This window comes from Gymnoscopelus braueri (assembly GCF_963280865.1).
Source record: "Gymnoscopelus braueri genome assembly, chromosome: 1".
Lineage (NCBI taxonomy): Eukaryota > Metazoa > Chordata > Actinopteri > Myctophiformes > Myctophidae > Gymnoscopelus > Gymnoscopelus braueri.
The window spans coordinates 63,295,884-63,308,962 of NC_137603.1; the positions used below are offsets into that span (position 1 = coordinate 63,295,884).

Genomic DNA, 13,079 nt, shown 5'->3' on the forward strand with positions numbered 1-13,079 from the left:
ACACACACACACACACACACACACACACACACACACACAATTGTACCTGGAACACAAGCTGATAAATTATCTTTGGGGTTCTTCCTCCTGATTGGATGAAATGTGTAACCTCCCTGAACATTAATTTTTTGTTTACTAAAACGCTGGAGAGACAGGGAGACCTGTTACTGAACAAACTCTGCAATGATTACTAACACAATATAGAGCTTTAAACTTAAACTTAAACAAACATTTTGTTTTAAACAATATTTGCTGCACCTTTAATTACACTGACAGTGACAGCGTGGCAGTGTCTCTGTGTGCTGTGCTGATCTCTTGGGTATTTTATCCTGTCTGTGTAAAGAAAGTTTCATGGTGCTGGGTCACAGCACACATCCCCCAGTTCCCACAACACTAAAACACTACATTAAATGAATACCACAGCCTAGTAAATAAAGTGAAGCATGGTGCAATGCACGTATTCAGATGGGACTCCCAGGTTTAATGTTTTGGGCTTTCGCCAGGTTTGTTTCTGGCACTAAACCCCCTGTACTCCATGTTCTGTTCTGTTGGTGCTGGAAAAGTTTGTTTATTCTCCAACTCTCTACTTCCATTTGAGCTATTGCTGATCACGTGTAGGACACTGCAATGTCATTTGAAGGGGGCTTACCCCTTTAAGACCAGGAACGCATTTGTGTCATTTTAATATTTATTTGGCCATTCAAAAATAGCAGATCTACAAGCTCATAGCGTGGCACAGAGTGCCGTGCTATGAGCTTGTAGATCTGCTATTTTTGAAAAATCGTCCAAATTTGGGCAAATCTTTGAATATATGTATTTTTTAACTCTGTTACAACTTCTGGGGGTCCCTGGAACAAATTATTTTGAGATGGGGGTCCACGGCCAAATACATATCATTTTTGAGAACCACTGATAGTATAGCTTTTTCAAGTTTAAGGATTTAGAAGACATTTGTAGAATCCCCAGAACATTGAAAATGTTCGCTTTAAAAATATACATATTCAAAGATTTACACAAATGTTCCACTATTTAAAAAAGAAAACGCAGATCTACAAGCTCATAGCGCGGCACTCGTTGCCGCGCAATGAGCTTGTATATCTGTTATTTTTGAATAGCCCGAAGAAATCTAATCTAATCTAAAAACAGAGATGCGTTCCCGGTTTGAATGGGTTAAATGCTACAAGATTAGATTTGCACAGAGACATTTTTGCAACAACAACACCACTATCTATTTGAACCATAGACTGTAAAAAGAATGGACAGAGTGACCCCATTGGTTTCTACAGAAGCCTATTTTCAACAATTTCAAATCCGCCATCTTTCTATATCGTGTCATATCGCGTCATATCCTGGGTAACCTGAAATGAATTCTATTGGTTGGGAAGCTTGTAAATCAAGAGCGGGGAATGAATGCTATTAGTTGTGTAGCTTGTCAATCAAATCATCCCGCCCCTCCTAGAGCATACCCTACTTTATCGTCAATTTTAAAATAAATGGGACCATAATTTACCAAAACGCATATCATGGTGATTGAAAGAAGACTTTAAACTAGCGACTGGAAGCATATAGTATTTATGACAATGTTAATAATAATAATCAATGTTAATTACTGGTAATAAAATCAAGTCTAAAGTTCGGCAAAAACCCATCCGCTTGCATTGAGAGTTATTTCTTCTGACACCAGCAGGGGTAAAACCAATGTCAAAGGCGGATACTGGGCCCTTGCTTTGAACTGGCTAATGCCTCATGTATGCTAATGACAAATCAGCATGAAGCTGAACTACTTGTCCCCCTGTCGTTTTATACACATCCTACAGGCCACAATTACATGTATTTAATCATTTTCTTAATCAGGCTAATGTAAAAGTTAATATGAAGTCTATTTGGTTCCATTTATACCGTCTCAGAGTTAAATGAACACAGTTAAATAGACCACCCCTGTGGCCTATTGCATATCAAACTGGGGGTCCTTGAAATGAAAAAGGTTGAGAATCAGTGAGGTAGACATTACCTTGTACAACGAGGTAGACCTGTGAGGTCTTAGGATGCTGTTTGGTCTGTATGGTACATGTGTAGGAGCCTTCATCATATACATTCACCTATAGAAATACAGAGAGGAGAGGAGAGGAGAGGAGAGGAGAGGAGAGAAATCATATGTATCTTCTAATATATCATATCAGTATACCTTAATTGTCATTTTGGTTTGAATGATGTTGTGGTGTCATCATTTATTTTCTACCCACCGGTCAGCTACAGCGTTGGTTCTCAAAGTGGGGTCCGGGGACCCCCAGGGGTCCTTGAGGGACTTACAAGGGGTCCCCAGCTAAATGATAATAGGAACCAAATAAATTGACCCTTTTGGGTCTGTAACTCACAGAGTGTACACTCTCAGAGTTACATTAACATTGATTTTACAATATAAATTGGGGTTGCAGAGATAGAAATGCCATTAAATGGGGGTCCGTAGCCTAATGCATGTCAAACTGGGGGTCCTTGAAATTAAAATGGTTGAAAATCCCTGCTAGAGCCGTAAAAATCTTCTCTTATGGGGGTTCTTGGCATATATTTTCAGATGGGGGTCCGCGGGCCAATATGTGTCAATGTGGGGGTCCTTGATATGAAAAAGTTTGAGAGCCACTGAGCTACAGTTTATCCTTTCATGTCATTTGTCACCCGAACAGTATATCTGTGTAATGGTAGAGCTGGTGTGTTGTTTGGCACCCCCTAGAGCACCCCCGTAAAATGGTACAGCCCATGAGGCAACTCCCATTCCAGACAGGAAACAGGAAGGGAAAATAACATTGTCACAAAAGCGACAGAGGGTGCATCCACACATGTACGTCAAGTTGTCGTACGGAAGTCCCATCACTCCCATGTTAAGTTTAAAACCGGAAATTCCGTCCCGACGTCCGTCTGAAAAGAATATCCGGGTTCCGGTTTTCATTGAGTAACGGCCAAAAATGGCCGGAACCGGAACAAGGGCTTGCGACCGTAGCGGACCGTAGCGTCAACTTGACGTACATGTGTGGATGCACCCATACCAGAGCCTATATCGCTTGTGCTATAACCACGCCCTGCTTCTGTGGCGCACACGGAACTGCCTCTCGCCTACAACACCTGCAGACAATTTTTGGGGCCGATAAAGTATAGTTTTTGACCGCAACGGAGGTGTGCCGAAGTTAGCTTGAGCCGACTCAGCGCCGTTCAAGTTATGCACCGATACAGACAGAAATCGTAAATCATGTTTTGGCGAGAGCATTTGCCCCAACTGCCACTCAAAGTGGCTACTGGCCAATCCCAGCACGTCCTTGCACAAGTGGTCTAGGCTTTGGGATGACGCGTCACAAAAGGCTAGATTTCAGTCAACTGTGTAAAACCAGAGCATTTAAAGCTAATCTGCTGTAATTCTGCTGTCGTTCCAACATTGTCTGTAAGTTTGAAATCTTTAATACTCAGCTTCATAGACCTGTATTAGTTAAACTTATGTGAAAGTGATTTTGGTTGTATTGTTTATGCTAAGATTTAACACAGTCATGTTGGCCATTTAAGTGATTGCGTAACATTAGAGCTGTGCATTATGCAGCTAATAAATATTCATTGGTTTGAGTGTTTATAGATTATTGTAGCATGGGATTGGACAATGTGTGTGCACTTAATGCTTACCTCACAGTTATATTAAGCCTTACATTATATTCTTGCTTATTTAATACTTAATAATACAATACAATTCATTTGTACTGTACGTTGTCTTTCCAGTTTCACTCCGTTTTCACAACTACATGCACCTTGAGTCTATAATACATATTTTGGAGCTTGAAGCATACATCCAGACTCTCATGTTCTCTGTGAATTGAGTTTAGCGTTCTGTCTAATTGGGGTTGCTGCATAATTTTGCTTCTCGGAAGACATTCAAGCATTTAGCAATTAGCATAATGTCCCTTATATCATAATTCATTTAATGTGATGCCTTTTATTTCACTGAAGTTATTGTAGGGTCTTTTATTTCACTGTACTTACCTTTCAAATCTGAGCAAAAGGCTATTCAAGTCCTTGTTCTAGCAGTCATAATTCTCATGAATATTGATAGATATTATCATAATCATCATCATCTTTACAACACTCCCACATCTTCTATCGCCTATATTTAACCCATTTAGACCGGGAACACATCTGTCATGGGTGTCATTTTAGATTTATTTGGCTATTCAAAAATAGCAGATCTACAAGCTCATAGCGCGACACAGAGTGCCGCGCTATCAGCTTGTTCAGTAGATCTGCTATTTATTTATTTTTTACGTGAAACATTTGTAAAATATTTTGTTCCAGGGACATCCAGAAGCAAAGATTTGAGTTAAAAATGTTATAAGTATTCAAAGATTTGCACAAAATGTTCAAAAGTTTTCAAAAATAGTAGATCTACAAGCACGTTTTTACATTTTTGAATAGCCCAAAGTATAAAATGATAGTTATAGCAAAAGCATCACACCCTGTGTGAAGTGGGCGGTGTCTTGCTAGCTAATCACAATACTGAATGGAGTCAACCAATCATGTACAAAAAATAAGTGAAGAAGTGTGGGAAGAAACCATAACTTTAAAAAAACTAATTTATTGTTTTTTTTAAGTTATGGTTTCTTATATAGGGCTATGCACATGTGTCATGTGACACTGGCCAATCACAGTCCTGAATAGACTGTGATTGGCCAATCACGGTGCAGGGTTAGGCGGGGTACATTTTTGGCCAATCACAGCGCAGGATTTGTTGTACAAATATCCAAACCTCACATATAGGGGCGGTTTCACCGTCCAAAAAAGAAAAAAATACACAGTATGCGTTCCCGGTCTTAATGGGTTAACCCATTCAATCCGGTAACGCATCTATGTCATTTTTAGATTTCTTTGGCTATTTAAAAATAGCAGATATGCAAGCTCATTGCGCGGCACCGAGTGCCGCTCTATGAGCTTGTAGATCTGCTATAAAAAAAATAAATAAAAAATAAACGCAAATCATTGAATATATATATTTCTAAAGCGAAATTTTTTAACTAAAATCTTTGCTTCTGGGGATTCTACAAATGTCTTCTAAATCCTGTAGTTTTTTTTAATTACTATTATTACTTATGTTGCTATAATATCAGTGGTTCTCAAACTTTTTCATGTCAAGGACCACCCAAAATTATTTGTATTTGGCCGCGATCCCCCCAAAATATTTTGTTCCAGGGACCCCCAGAAGCAAAGATTTTAGTTAAAAATGTATATACATATTCAAAGATTTGCACATATTTTCCACGATTTTTCAAATATAACAATGACACAGATGCGTTCCCGGTCTTAATGGGTTAAAACAAGCAGTGCTACAGAACGGCTACGAACACATTACATCGCACAGTGGAGACACAAACGTCTAAAGATGCAGCACCAACTGTACATTGTTCTCTATAATGTGATGCTGTAGGCTAGTATAGTACCTTCTGTATGCGCAGGCTGTACTCCAGCTGTCCTTTAGTCACCAGGTCTACTCGGGGGTCCAGGGACCACTTGTCCTGACCAGTGAAGATGATGTTGGATCGATTGAGCCAGGCCACCTTGGACACTTTGTCATCCACATAACACCTGTGGACACAGAGACAGAGATGAGGAACACTCACTGTTATTCTCATCATCAGAGGACAAAGAGAAAGGCGTAAAAAAAAAGGTCACTTTTATATCTCATTGGGAGTTCATTTGGAGATGTCAAACGGGGGAAATTGTAGCTTAGGTGATCGCAAACAGTTTGGTGTACGGCAAGTCGAGGGTTTGAAAACAATAATTTGCTAAAACAACTGGCAAAGCAATTTGCACAGTGATGGAAGTAGCCTGGAAAACCAGACAATTTTACTTCTACTCCACTACATCTCAGAGGCAAATATTGTACTTTTACTCCACTACAATTAATTGAAAACTTTAGTTACTGGTTACTTTGCGGATATAAATTATTAAAACATACATTAACCACTTCAGCCCTATTTTATACATAGGCTATTTGAAAATAGCCGGTCTACAAGCTCACAATGCGTCGCATCGCGACACGTTGTGAGATTGTAGATCTGCTATTTTCAAACATTTTAGTACTTTTACGTTGGGTACTTTAAGTACATTTTGATACCAATACTTTTGTATTTTTACTCAAGTACATTTTGAATTCTGGACTTTTACTTGTAACGGAGTATTTCTATATTGTAGTATTGATACTTTTACTTAAGTAAAATATCTGAGTACTTTTTCCACCACTGGTTTTGTCAGACACAACAAAGCCCCCCTGCCCCCCTTCCCATGGGGGGAGAGGGGAGCAGATGTGTGTCGTCTCATCTCATCTCCTCTCAGCCACATCTGGCCGTTGGTGACCAGCTTTCCTCCTATAACCTGAGGTCGGCTCAGACCCTTTTTGTTCGTCTATTAGTTTGAAGTAAATTCCACTATAGGAGAGACGACAGAAACAACGTTGTCAAGTTCTGAACGTGACATGACAGGTCAGATCAGACTAGCAGTGGTGGAAAGACGCGGTGCCGTGATTTTCAGTGATCCCCCCCCCCCTCCCTAAAACATAATCATCAGGTATTATGGTTATACTAGGAGGAAGATTTTTTTTTAAAAAGTGTAGAGAAATTGTTAAAATTATGTTTTTATGTGGACACGCCTCCAGTTCATTAAGTATACCTGGTTCTCACCTTAGCACCTCCTCCACCACCTTAACACCACCCACCTGTCCTAGTCCCTCCTCCTCCTCATGCCCACACCTGTTGTGTTATGATAATGAGGGGGAGGGTATATGTTTTTACTATCTCACTAAAGCGCTGTTTTTCTATTGGCACGTTTGACCCTCAAGGTTTCAGCCTCCAGGTAGAAACTCAAAATAGTCAGAGAAGACATAAAACACCATCAAAACACCACCAGGGGGCTTAATGAAGTTCTATCAACCTCATAGACACATGAAAAACAGAAAAAGTGCAAAACCATGGCACCACCTCTTTAAAGGTTCTATGACATTCATTTTCACATTTTTAAAAAAAAATTTGGGGGGTTTTACCTCAATTACACCCAAAAAATCTGAACTTTGAACATTCAGTGGATTTTCTGTGGTCTGGGGTTTTCTGAATAATTTGGGGGGGGGGGGGGGGGGCGGAGCAGAGGCGATGATTGACAGGCAAAATCCCTCACCAGCGACACCCGCAGGCAAAGATTTCTTTTTTCATTGCAGTTGAAAAGGCTTTAGAAATGTGAGAGAAAAACACCTGCCATGGATCAATGGAGTGGAATTTTTTGTTAAAACTTTCTATACACATTTGAAGGACGATGACAAAGACTTTTAATGTGTGGTAAAACTGAACGTCATGAAACCTTTAAGTAAAAGTATCAATACCACTATATAAAAATACTCTGTTACAAGTAAAAAGGCCTGTGTTCAAAATGTTACTTGAGTAAAAGTACAAAAGTATTGGCATCAAAATGTAAAGTAACAAAAATAAAAGTACCAGAATGCTTTAAAATAGCAGATCTACAAGTGCACAATGCGTTGCACCGTGACTTGTTGTGAGCTTGCAGATCTGCTCTTTTCAAATAGCCTATAGAACATAGGGCTGAAGTGGTTAATGTATGTTTCATGATATCATAATTTGTATCTGAAAAGTAACTAGTGACTAAAGTTTTCAAATAATTGTAGTGGAGTAAAAGTACAATATTTGCCTCTGTAGTGGAGTAAAAGTAAAAGTATTGAAAATTAGATATCAGAGCCACTGCACTGCTATGTTTGTGGATGATCTAGGAAAAAGAAAAGAAAAAAGAAAAGAGAAAACAACCCTCAGTCCCAGCGCCTGCCTGGGTAATCTATCCTCTCTAAACACATTCCATAACACTGCAACACATCCAAGGCCCTGAGGAGGGTGTGAATTTACATGTGAGGCACATCCGCTGTCGTCTCACATTACGCCTCCTATCATTCCCATTGATTCCCACGTCTTCTCACATTTACATTTAGCGGTCGCGTCGCCAGCACCAGGCGAGGTGTTTTCCGTGTTTAGGCTTCAGCAGTGGTGGATTTTTTTTTATACTGAAGTAAAAGTATCAATATACTGCTATGTAGATATACTCTGTTACAAGTAAAAGTCCAAAATTCTAAATTTACTTAAGTAAAAGTACAAAGGAATTGGTAAAGGAAAAGTACCAAAAGTAAAAGTACTCATTAATCAGAATGTCCCATTTCACAAGTTTTCAAATGTATAAAATGTATACAAATCTTTTGAAAGTAGCAGATCTACAAGCTCACAATGCATCGCAACGCATTGTGAGCTTGTAGATCGTCTTTTTTCAAATGGCCGAAATGTATATAGGGCTGAAGTGGTTAATGTATGTTTTGTAATAATAATCCAAATCCACAAAGTAACTAGTAACTAAAGTTTTCAAATAATTGAAGTGGAGTAAAAGTATATTATTTGCCTCTGAGATGTAGTGGAATAGAAGTAAAAGTAGCCTACTGATAATTGGAAATACTCCAGTAAAGTAAAAAATCACACCCTGTGTGAAGTGGGCGGTGTCTTGCTAGCTAATCACAATACTGAATGGAGTCAACCAATCATGTACAAAAGATAAATACATTTATTGAAACACTCTTTATGATGGACAAAACCATAACTTGAGAAAAACAAATTTATGTTTTTTCTCAAGTTATGGTTTCTTATATAGGGCTATGCACATGTGTCATGTGACACTGGCCAATCACAGTCCTGAATAGACTGTGATTGGCCAATCACGGTGCAGGATAATTGTACAAATTTCCAAACCTCACTTATAGGGGCGGTTTCACGGCGCAGGATAATTGTACATTTTTCCAAACCTCACTTATAGGGGCGGTTTCACCGCCCAAAAATACCTCAAAATTGTACAATACTTGAGTAAATGTACTTAGTTACTTTACACCACTGGGCTTCCGAGAGCGCACAACAAGTGGAAGAAAACGAGAGGATACTGCTGTCTTTATCCATCAGGATATGCTCACTCTTAGAGCAGACTCTGTATTCATCACAGAGATGTGGGGGGTGCAGAGGAGGGAATAGACAGAGGAGAAGAAAGAAGAGGATGGACAGAGAAAAAAAAAAAAGAGGAAATGGAGTGAAAAATAACTTCGCTGTCGGGTGGAAACCTTTCTATGTCTAAAACCGTTCCTTTTCAAGAAATGGAACAAAGAACCTGTGTTCCAATTGATCCAATATAGTTAGTATTTAGTCACAATATCTTGTTAATGCTAATAGCAGATCTACAAGCTCACAACTGTCACAGCCGTGACACCTTCTAGAATGAGACTTCATTCTCGAGATTGACCGTTCTAAACTGATAGAAGCACACAATCAACTGGTGATGTCACTCTGACCCAGACAATCAGTTCAACATTCACTGTCACTGAAGTAGAGGAGAGGAGAGGAGAGAGAGAGAGGAGAGGGGAGGGGAGGGGAGGGGAGGGGAGGGGAGGGGAGGGGAGGGGAGGAGAGGGGAGGGGAGGGGAGGGGAGGGGAGGAGAGTACAAAAATTAAGACTTCAGCTGGTGCCATAATTATATCTCCTGATGTCACCCGTCTCTCTCTCTCTCTCTCTCTCTCTCTCTCTCTCTCTCTCTCTCTCTCTCTCTCTCTCTCTCTCTCTCTCTCTCTCTCTCTCTCTCTCTCTCTCTCCACACGTCTGTCGAACACCATCGTCTTTCTCACACTCCTGTTTCTTTCTCGTTGACCTCTCGTCTCTGTGTTAATTCCGCCTTTATCCTTGCATCTGCACTTCACAAATCAACCCCCTATGTGTGTGCGTGTGCGTGTGCGTGTGTGTGTGTGTGTGTGTGTGTGTGTGTGTGTGTGTGTGTGTGTGTGTGTGTGTGTGTGTGTGTGTGTGCGTGTGTGTGTGTGTGTGTGTGTGTCTGTGTGTGCATGTGCATGTGCATGTGCATGTGCATGTGCATGTGCATGTGCATGTGCATGTGCATGTGCATGTGCATGTGCATGTGCATGTGCATGTGCATGTGCATGTGCATGTGCATGTGCATGTGTATGCGTGCGTGCGTACGTGCGTACGTGCGTGCGTGCGTGCGTGGAGATGTGCCAAGCCTGGCAGAACAGCCACTCTGTAGCCTCAGTCTACCAGACATCAGCCCATGCCCTGAACTCCTATATCTGTCTATCCTCCCCTCTCCCTCTCTTCTATCTCCTCTCCTCCTCCTCTCCCTCTCTTCTCTCTCCTCTCCCTCTCCTCTCTCTCCTCTCCTCTCCTCTCCTCCTCTACCTCTCTTCTATCTCCTCTCCCTCTATTCTCTCTCCTCTCCTCCTCCTCTCCCTCTCCTCTCCTCATCTCCCTCTCTTCTCTCTCCTCTCCCTCTCTCTCTTCTCTCCCCTCTCTGCCATCTCTCTCGCCTTCCAGCTTTCCTTCTCTCATGACAGGAGTCATGAGAGAAATAATAATAAAATAATTTAATATCCCTGCCTTTCGCCCAAGGTGCTTCTCATTTTAACATGTAAGTGTGGGAGAGAGAGAGAGAGAGAGAGAGAGAGAGAGAGAGAGAGAGAGAGAGAGAGAGAGAGAGAGAGAGAGAGAGAGAGAGAGAGAGAGAGAGAGAGAGAGAGAGAGAGGGGTATGGCAGGATATAGAAGTAAATCTAAAGCTGTAACAAATCAATGTCAGGTCATTCCTGTGTCGGCCCAGATAGCAGGTTCTATGTATATCTGTTAAGGATTCAGATTCCCCTCAGGACAAGGCTTAGCAAGATCAAAGCACCAATTTAAATACCTGCTACGATAGGGCTGTTGCACGGCAGACGTGTGCATGTGAGAGCGATAAACCCCACCTACTGTACCGTATGGTCTTTGCATTTCACTGGCTTCAACTGTGACCAACTCCCCTATACCTCCTAGAGAAAAACACATTTTCCCACTCTGTTTGTGTATAATGATCACCCTCATTAACGAGCTAATTAATTGCAGCATCTGAGTCGTTAGATCCTAACGGCAGCCTGTAACAGATGCACATTGTTAATGCTGCTTTTATATTCTCAAATGTAAAGTCTTTGCGGCAAGGTGAATATGCATGCAGGCACATATTCACCTTGCCGCAAAGACTTTGCATTTGAGAATGAGTGTGCGAGCAAAAGTGTGTGTGTGTGTGTGTGTGTGTGTGTGTGTGTGTGTGTGTGTGTGTGTGTGCGCGCGTGTGTGCGTGCGTGCGTGTGTGTGTGTCTCTTCTTTACTCCTCTCTAAAGCAGTGGCGACAGCACGGGTGCAGAGGTCAAATAAATGATTTGACTTCCCCGATGGGGGGCGTGTACAGCTATAGGTTAAAAACAGTCAGTAAGAGTGAAGAAGGAGACTGAGAAGATGATGCAATAAAGAAGAAATCTTGCGACAGGTGAATTTACTCTGCCTACTAAGGAGGGATGGAAGGTGAAAGCATGGCAGAGTTTTAAATTGGTCGTTGACTCACGGCCAGTGCACCAAATGCAAAGCAGTGCTGAGCTACGACAGTAAGCGAACGGGGACATCCACCATGAAGCGAGCTCCGTTATTCCGAGCCCCAACACCATAGCCACACACTGTAGGGCCTTGGCTGAGGAGAAAAGAGAAGCCTTCACAGACCAGCTGAAAAAAACATCTGAAAAGGGGAGGCATAGTGGGAATGTCAACAGACATGTGGACAGATGCTTTTCAGAAAATGTGTTATCTTGCGATCACATGCCATTATGTAGCGGAATACTTCAGATTGATCGGGACAAATCTGACCACAGAAATGTTCCCAGTGGAGGACAAAGAGACAGCTGATCGAACATGGTTAAAGCCCTTCAGACCTACACCAGACTTGACTGCCAGGATCATGTCCTTAATAAAGTCCTCAAGCATGGCCTGGACAATGACGCACTTGTTGAAGATGCTCCTGCATCTACTGCAACACCTCAGCGAAGGCCCAAATAAGGTAGGCTTTGTTTACTGTTACTACAATTATACTACAATGATACTAAATTAGGCTATTATACTATTAGTCCTGTCGTTTTCTCAGGTTATTACTGTATATGTAGGCCATGTGTGTTACACAATTAAAAAGCCTATTTGCGTAATTTCTGTGCTCCGTTTTTGTATTTGTTATTATTTCATTACACTGTCTCTAGGTATGTCAAGCAGTCGGGCAGCTTCCGAAGACCCTGCTGCAGGTGGCCGAGACGAGGTTCAGCTCTGTGTATATGTCACTGAAGTCTATTCAGGATATATACACAGAGCTTGGGATACCCATGTACCTTCTAAATACTTCAAAAACTTAAATCCACAGTCCACAATCACAACACCAGAGGCAGCTCCACTGATCATGTTCAACCCAGATTTGGCACAAACAAGGGAATGACCTCGTTCTCATGCTATGCAACAAAAATGTGGAACGCACTACCAAAAGGAGTAAAGGAGTGTAAAACCCTACTCACTTTCAAAACTTATAACATTAACCCATTAAGACCGGGAAAGCATCTGTCATTTTAGATTGTAACCACTTTAACTATTATTTCATACTTTGGCTATTAAAAATGTGCAGATATACATGCTCATAGCGCGGCTATGAGCTTGTAGATCTGCTATTTTTGTGCAAATCTTTGGATATATATATGTATATTTAAAGCAAACATTTTAACTCAAATCTTTGCTTCTGGGGGTCCCTGGAACAAAATATTTTGAGATGGGGGTCCGCTGCCAAATACATATCATTTTGGGGGCCCTTGACATGAAAAAGTTTGAGAACCACTGATTTTATAGCAAAATAAGCTTTAAAAAAACAACTGTTAGAATTTAGAAGACATTTGTAGAATCCCCAGAAGCAAAGATTTTAGTTAAAAATGTTCACTTAAAAAATATATTATATATTCAAAGATTTGCAAAAATGTTCAAGATTATGAGCTTGTAGATCTGCTATTTTTGAATGGCCCAAATACATTTAAAATGACAGAGACCGGATTGAATGTGGCCAAGACAGAACATTTCTGTGGCCAAAATTCAACCAGCTTCGCATGCTTTTTGTCCATCAAAGGGCAAACATTT

General features: G+C 40.9%; 1 protein-coding gene across 1 annotated transcript in view; it reads right to left on the bottom strand.

The window, feature by feature from the left end:
- The window catches only part of LOC308093094 (limbic system-associated membrane protein-like), a gene marked incomplete at its 5' end in the record, with an annotated part of 155,329 nt that overhangs the window by 43,989 nt on the left and 98,261 nt on the right, over nt 1-13,079 (bottom strand). Inside the window, 2 exons of the mRNA XM_080439306.1 lie at nt 2,012-2,099; nt 5,466-5,610. Coding sequence (XP_080295432.1) covers nt 2,012-2,099; nt 5,466-5,610 — 233 coding nt within the window. The remainder of the gene's footprint in view (nt 1-2,011; nt 2,100-5,465; nt 5,611-13,079) is intronic.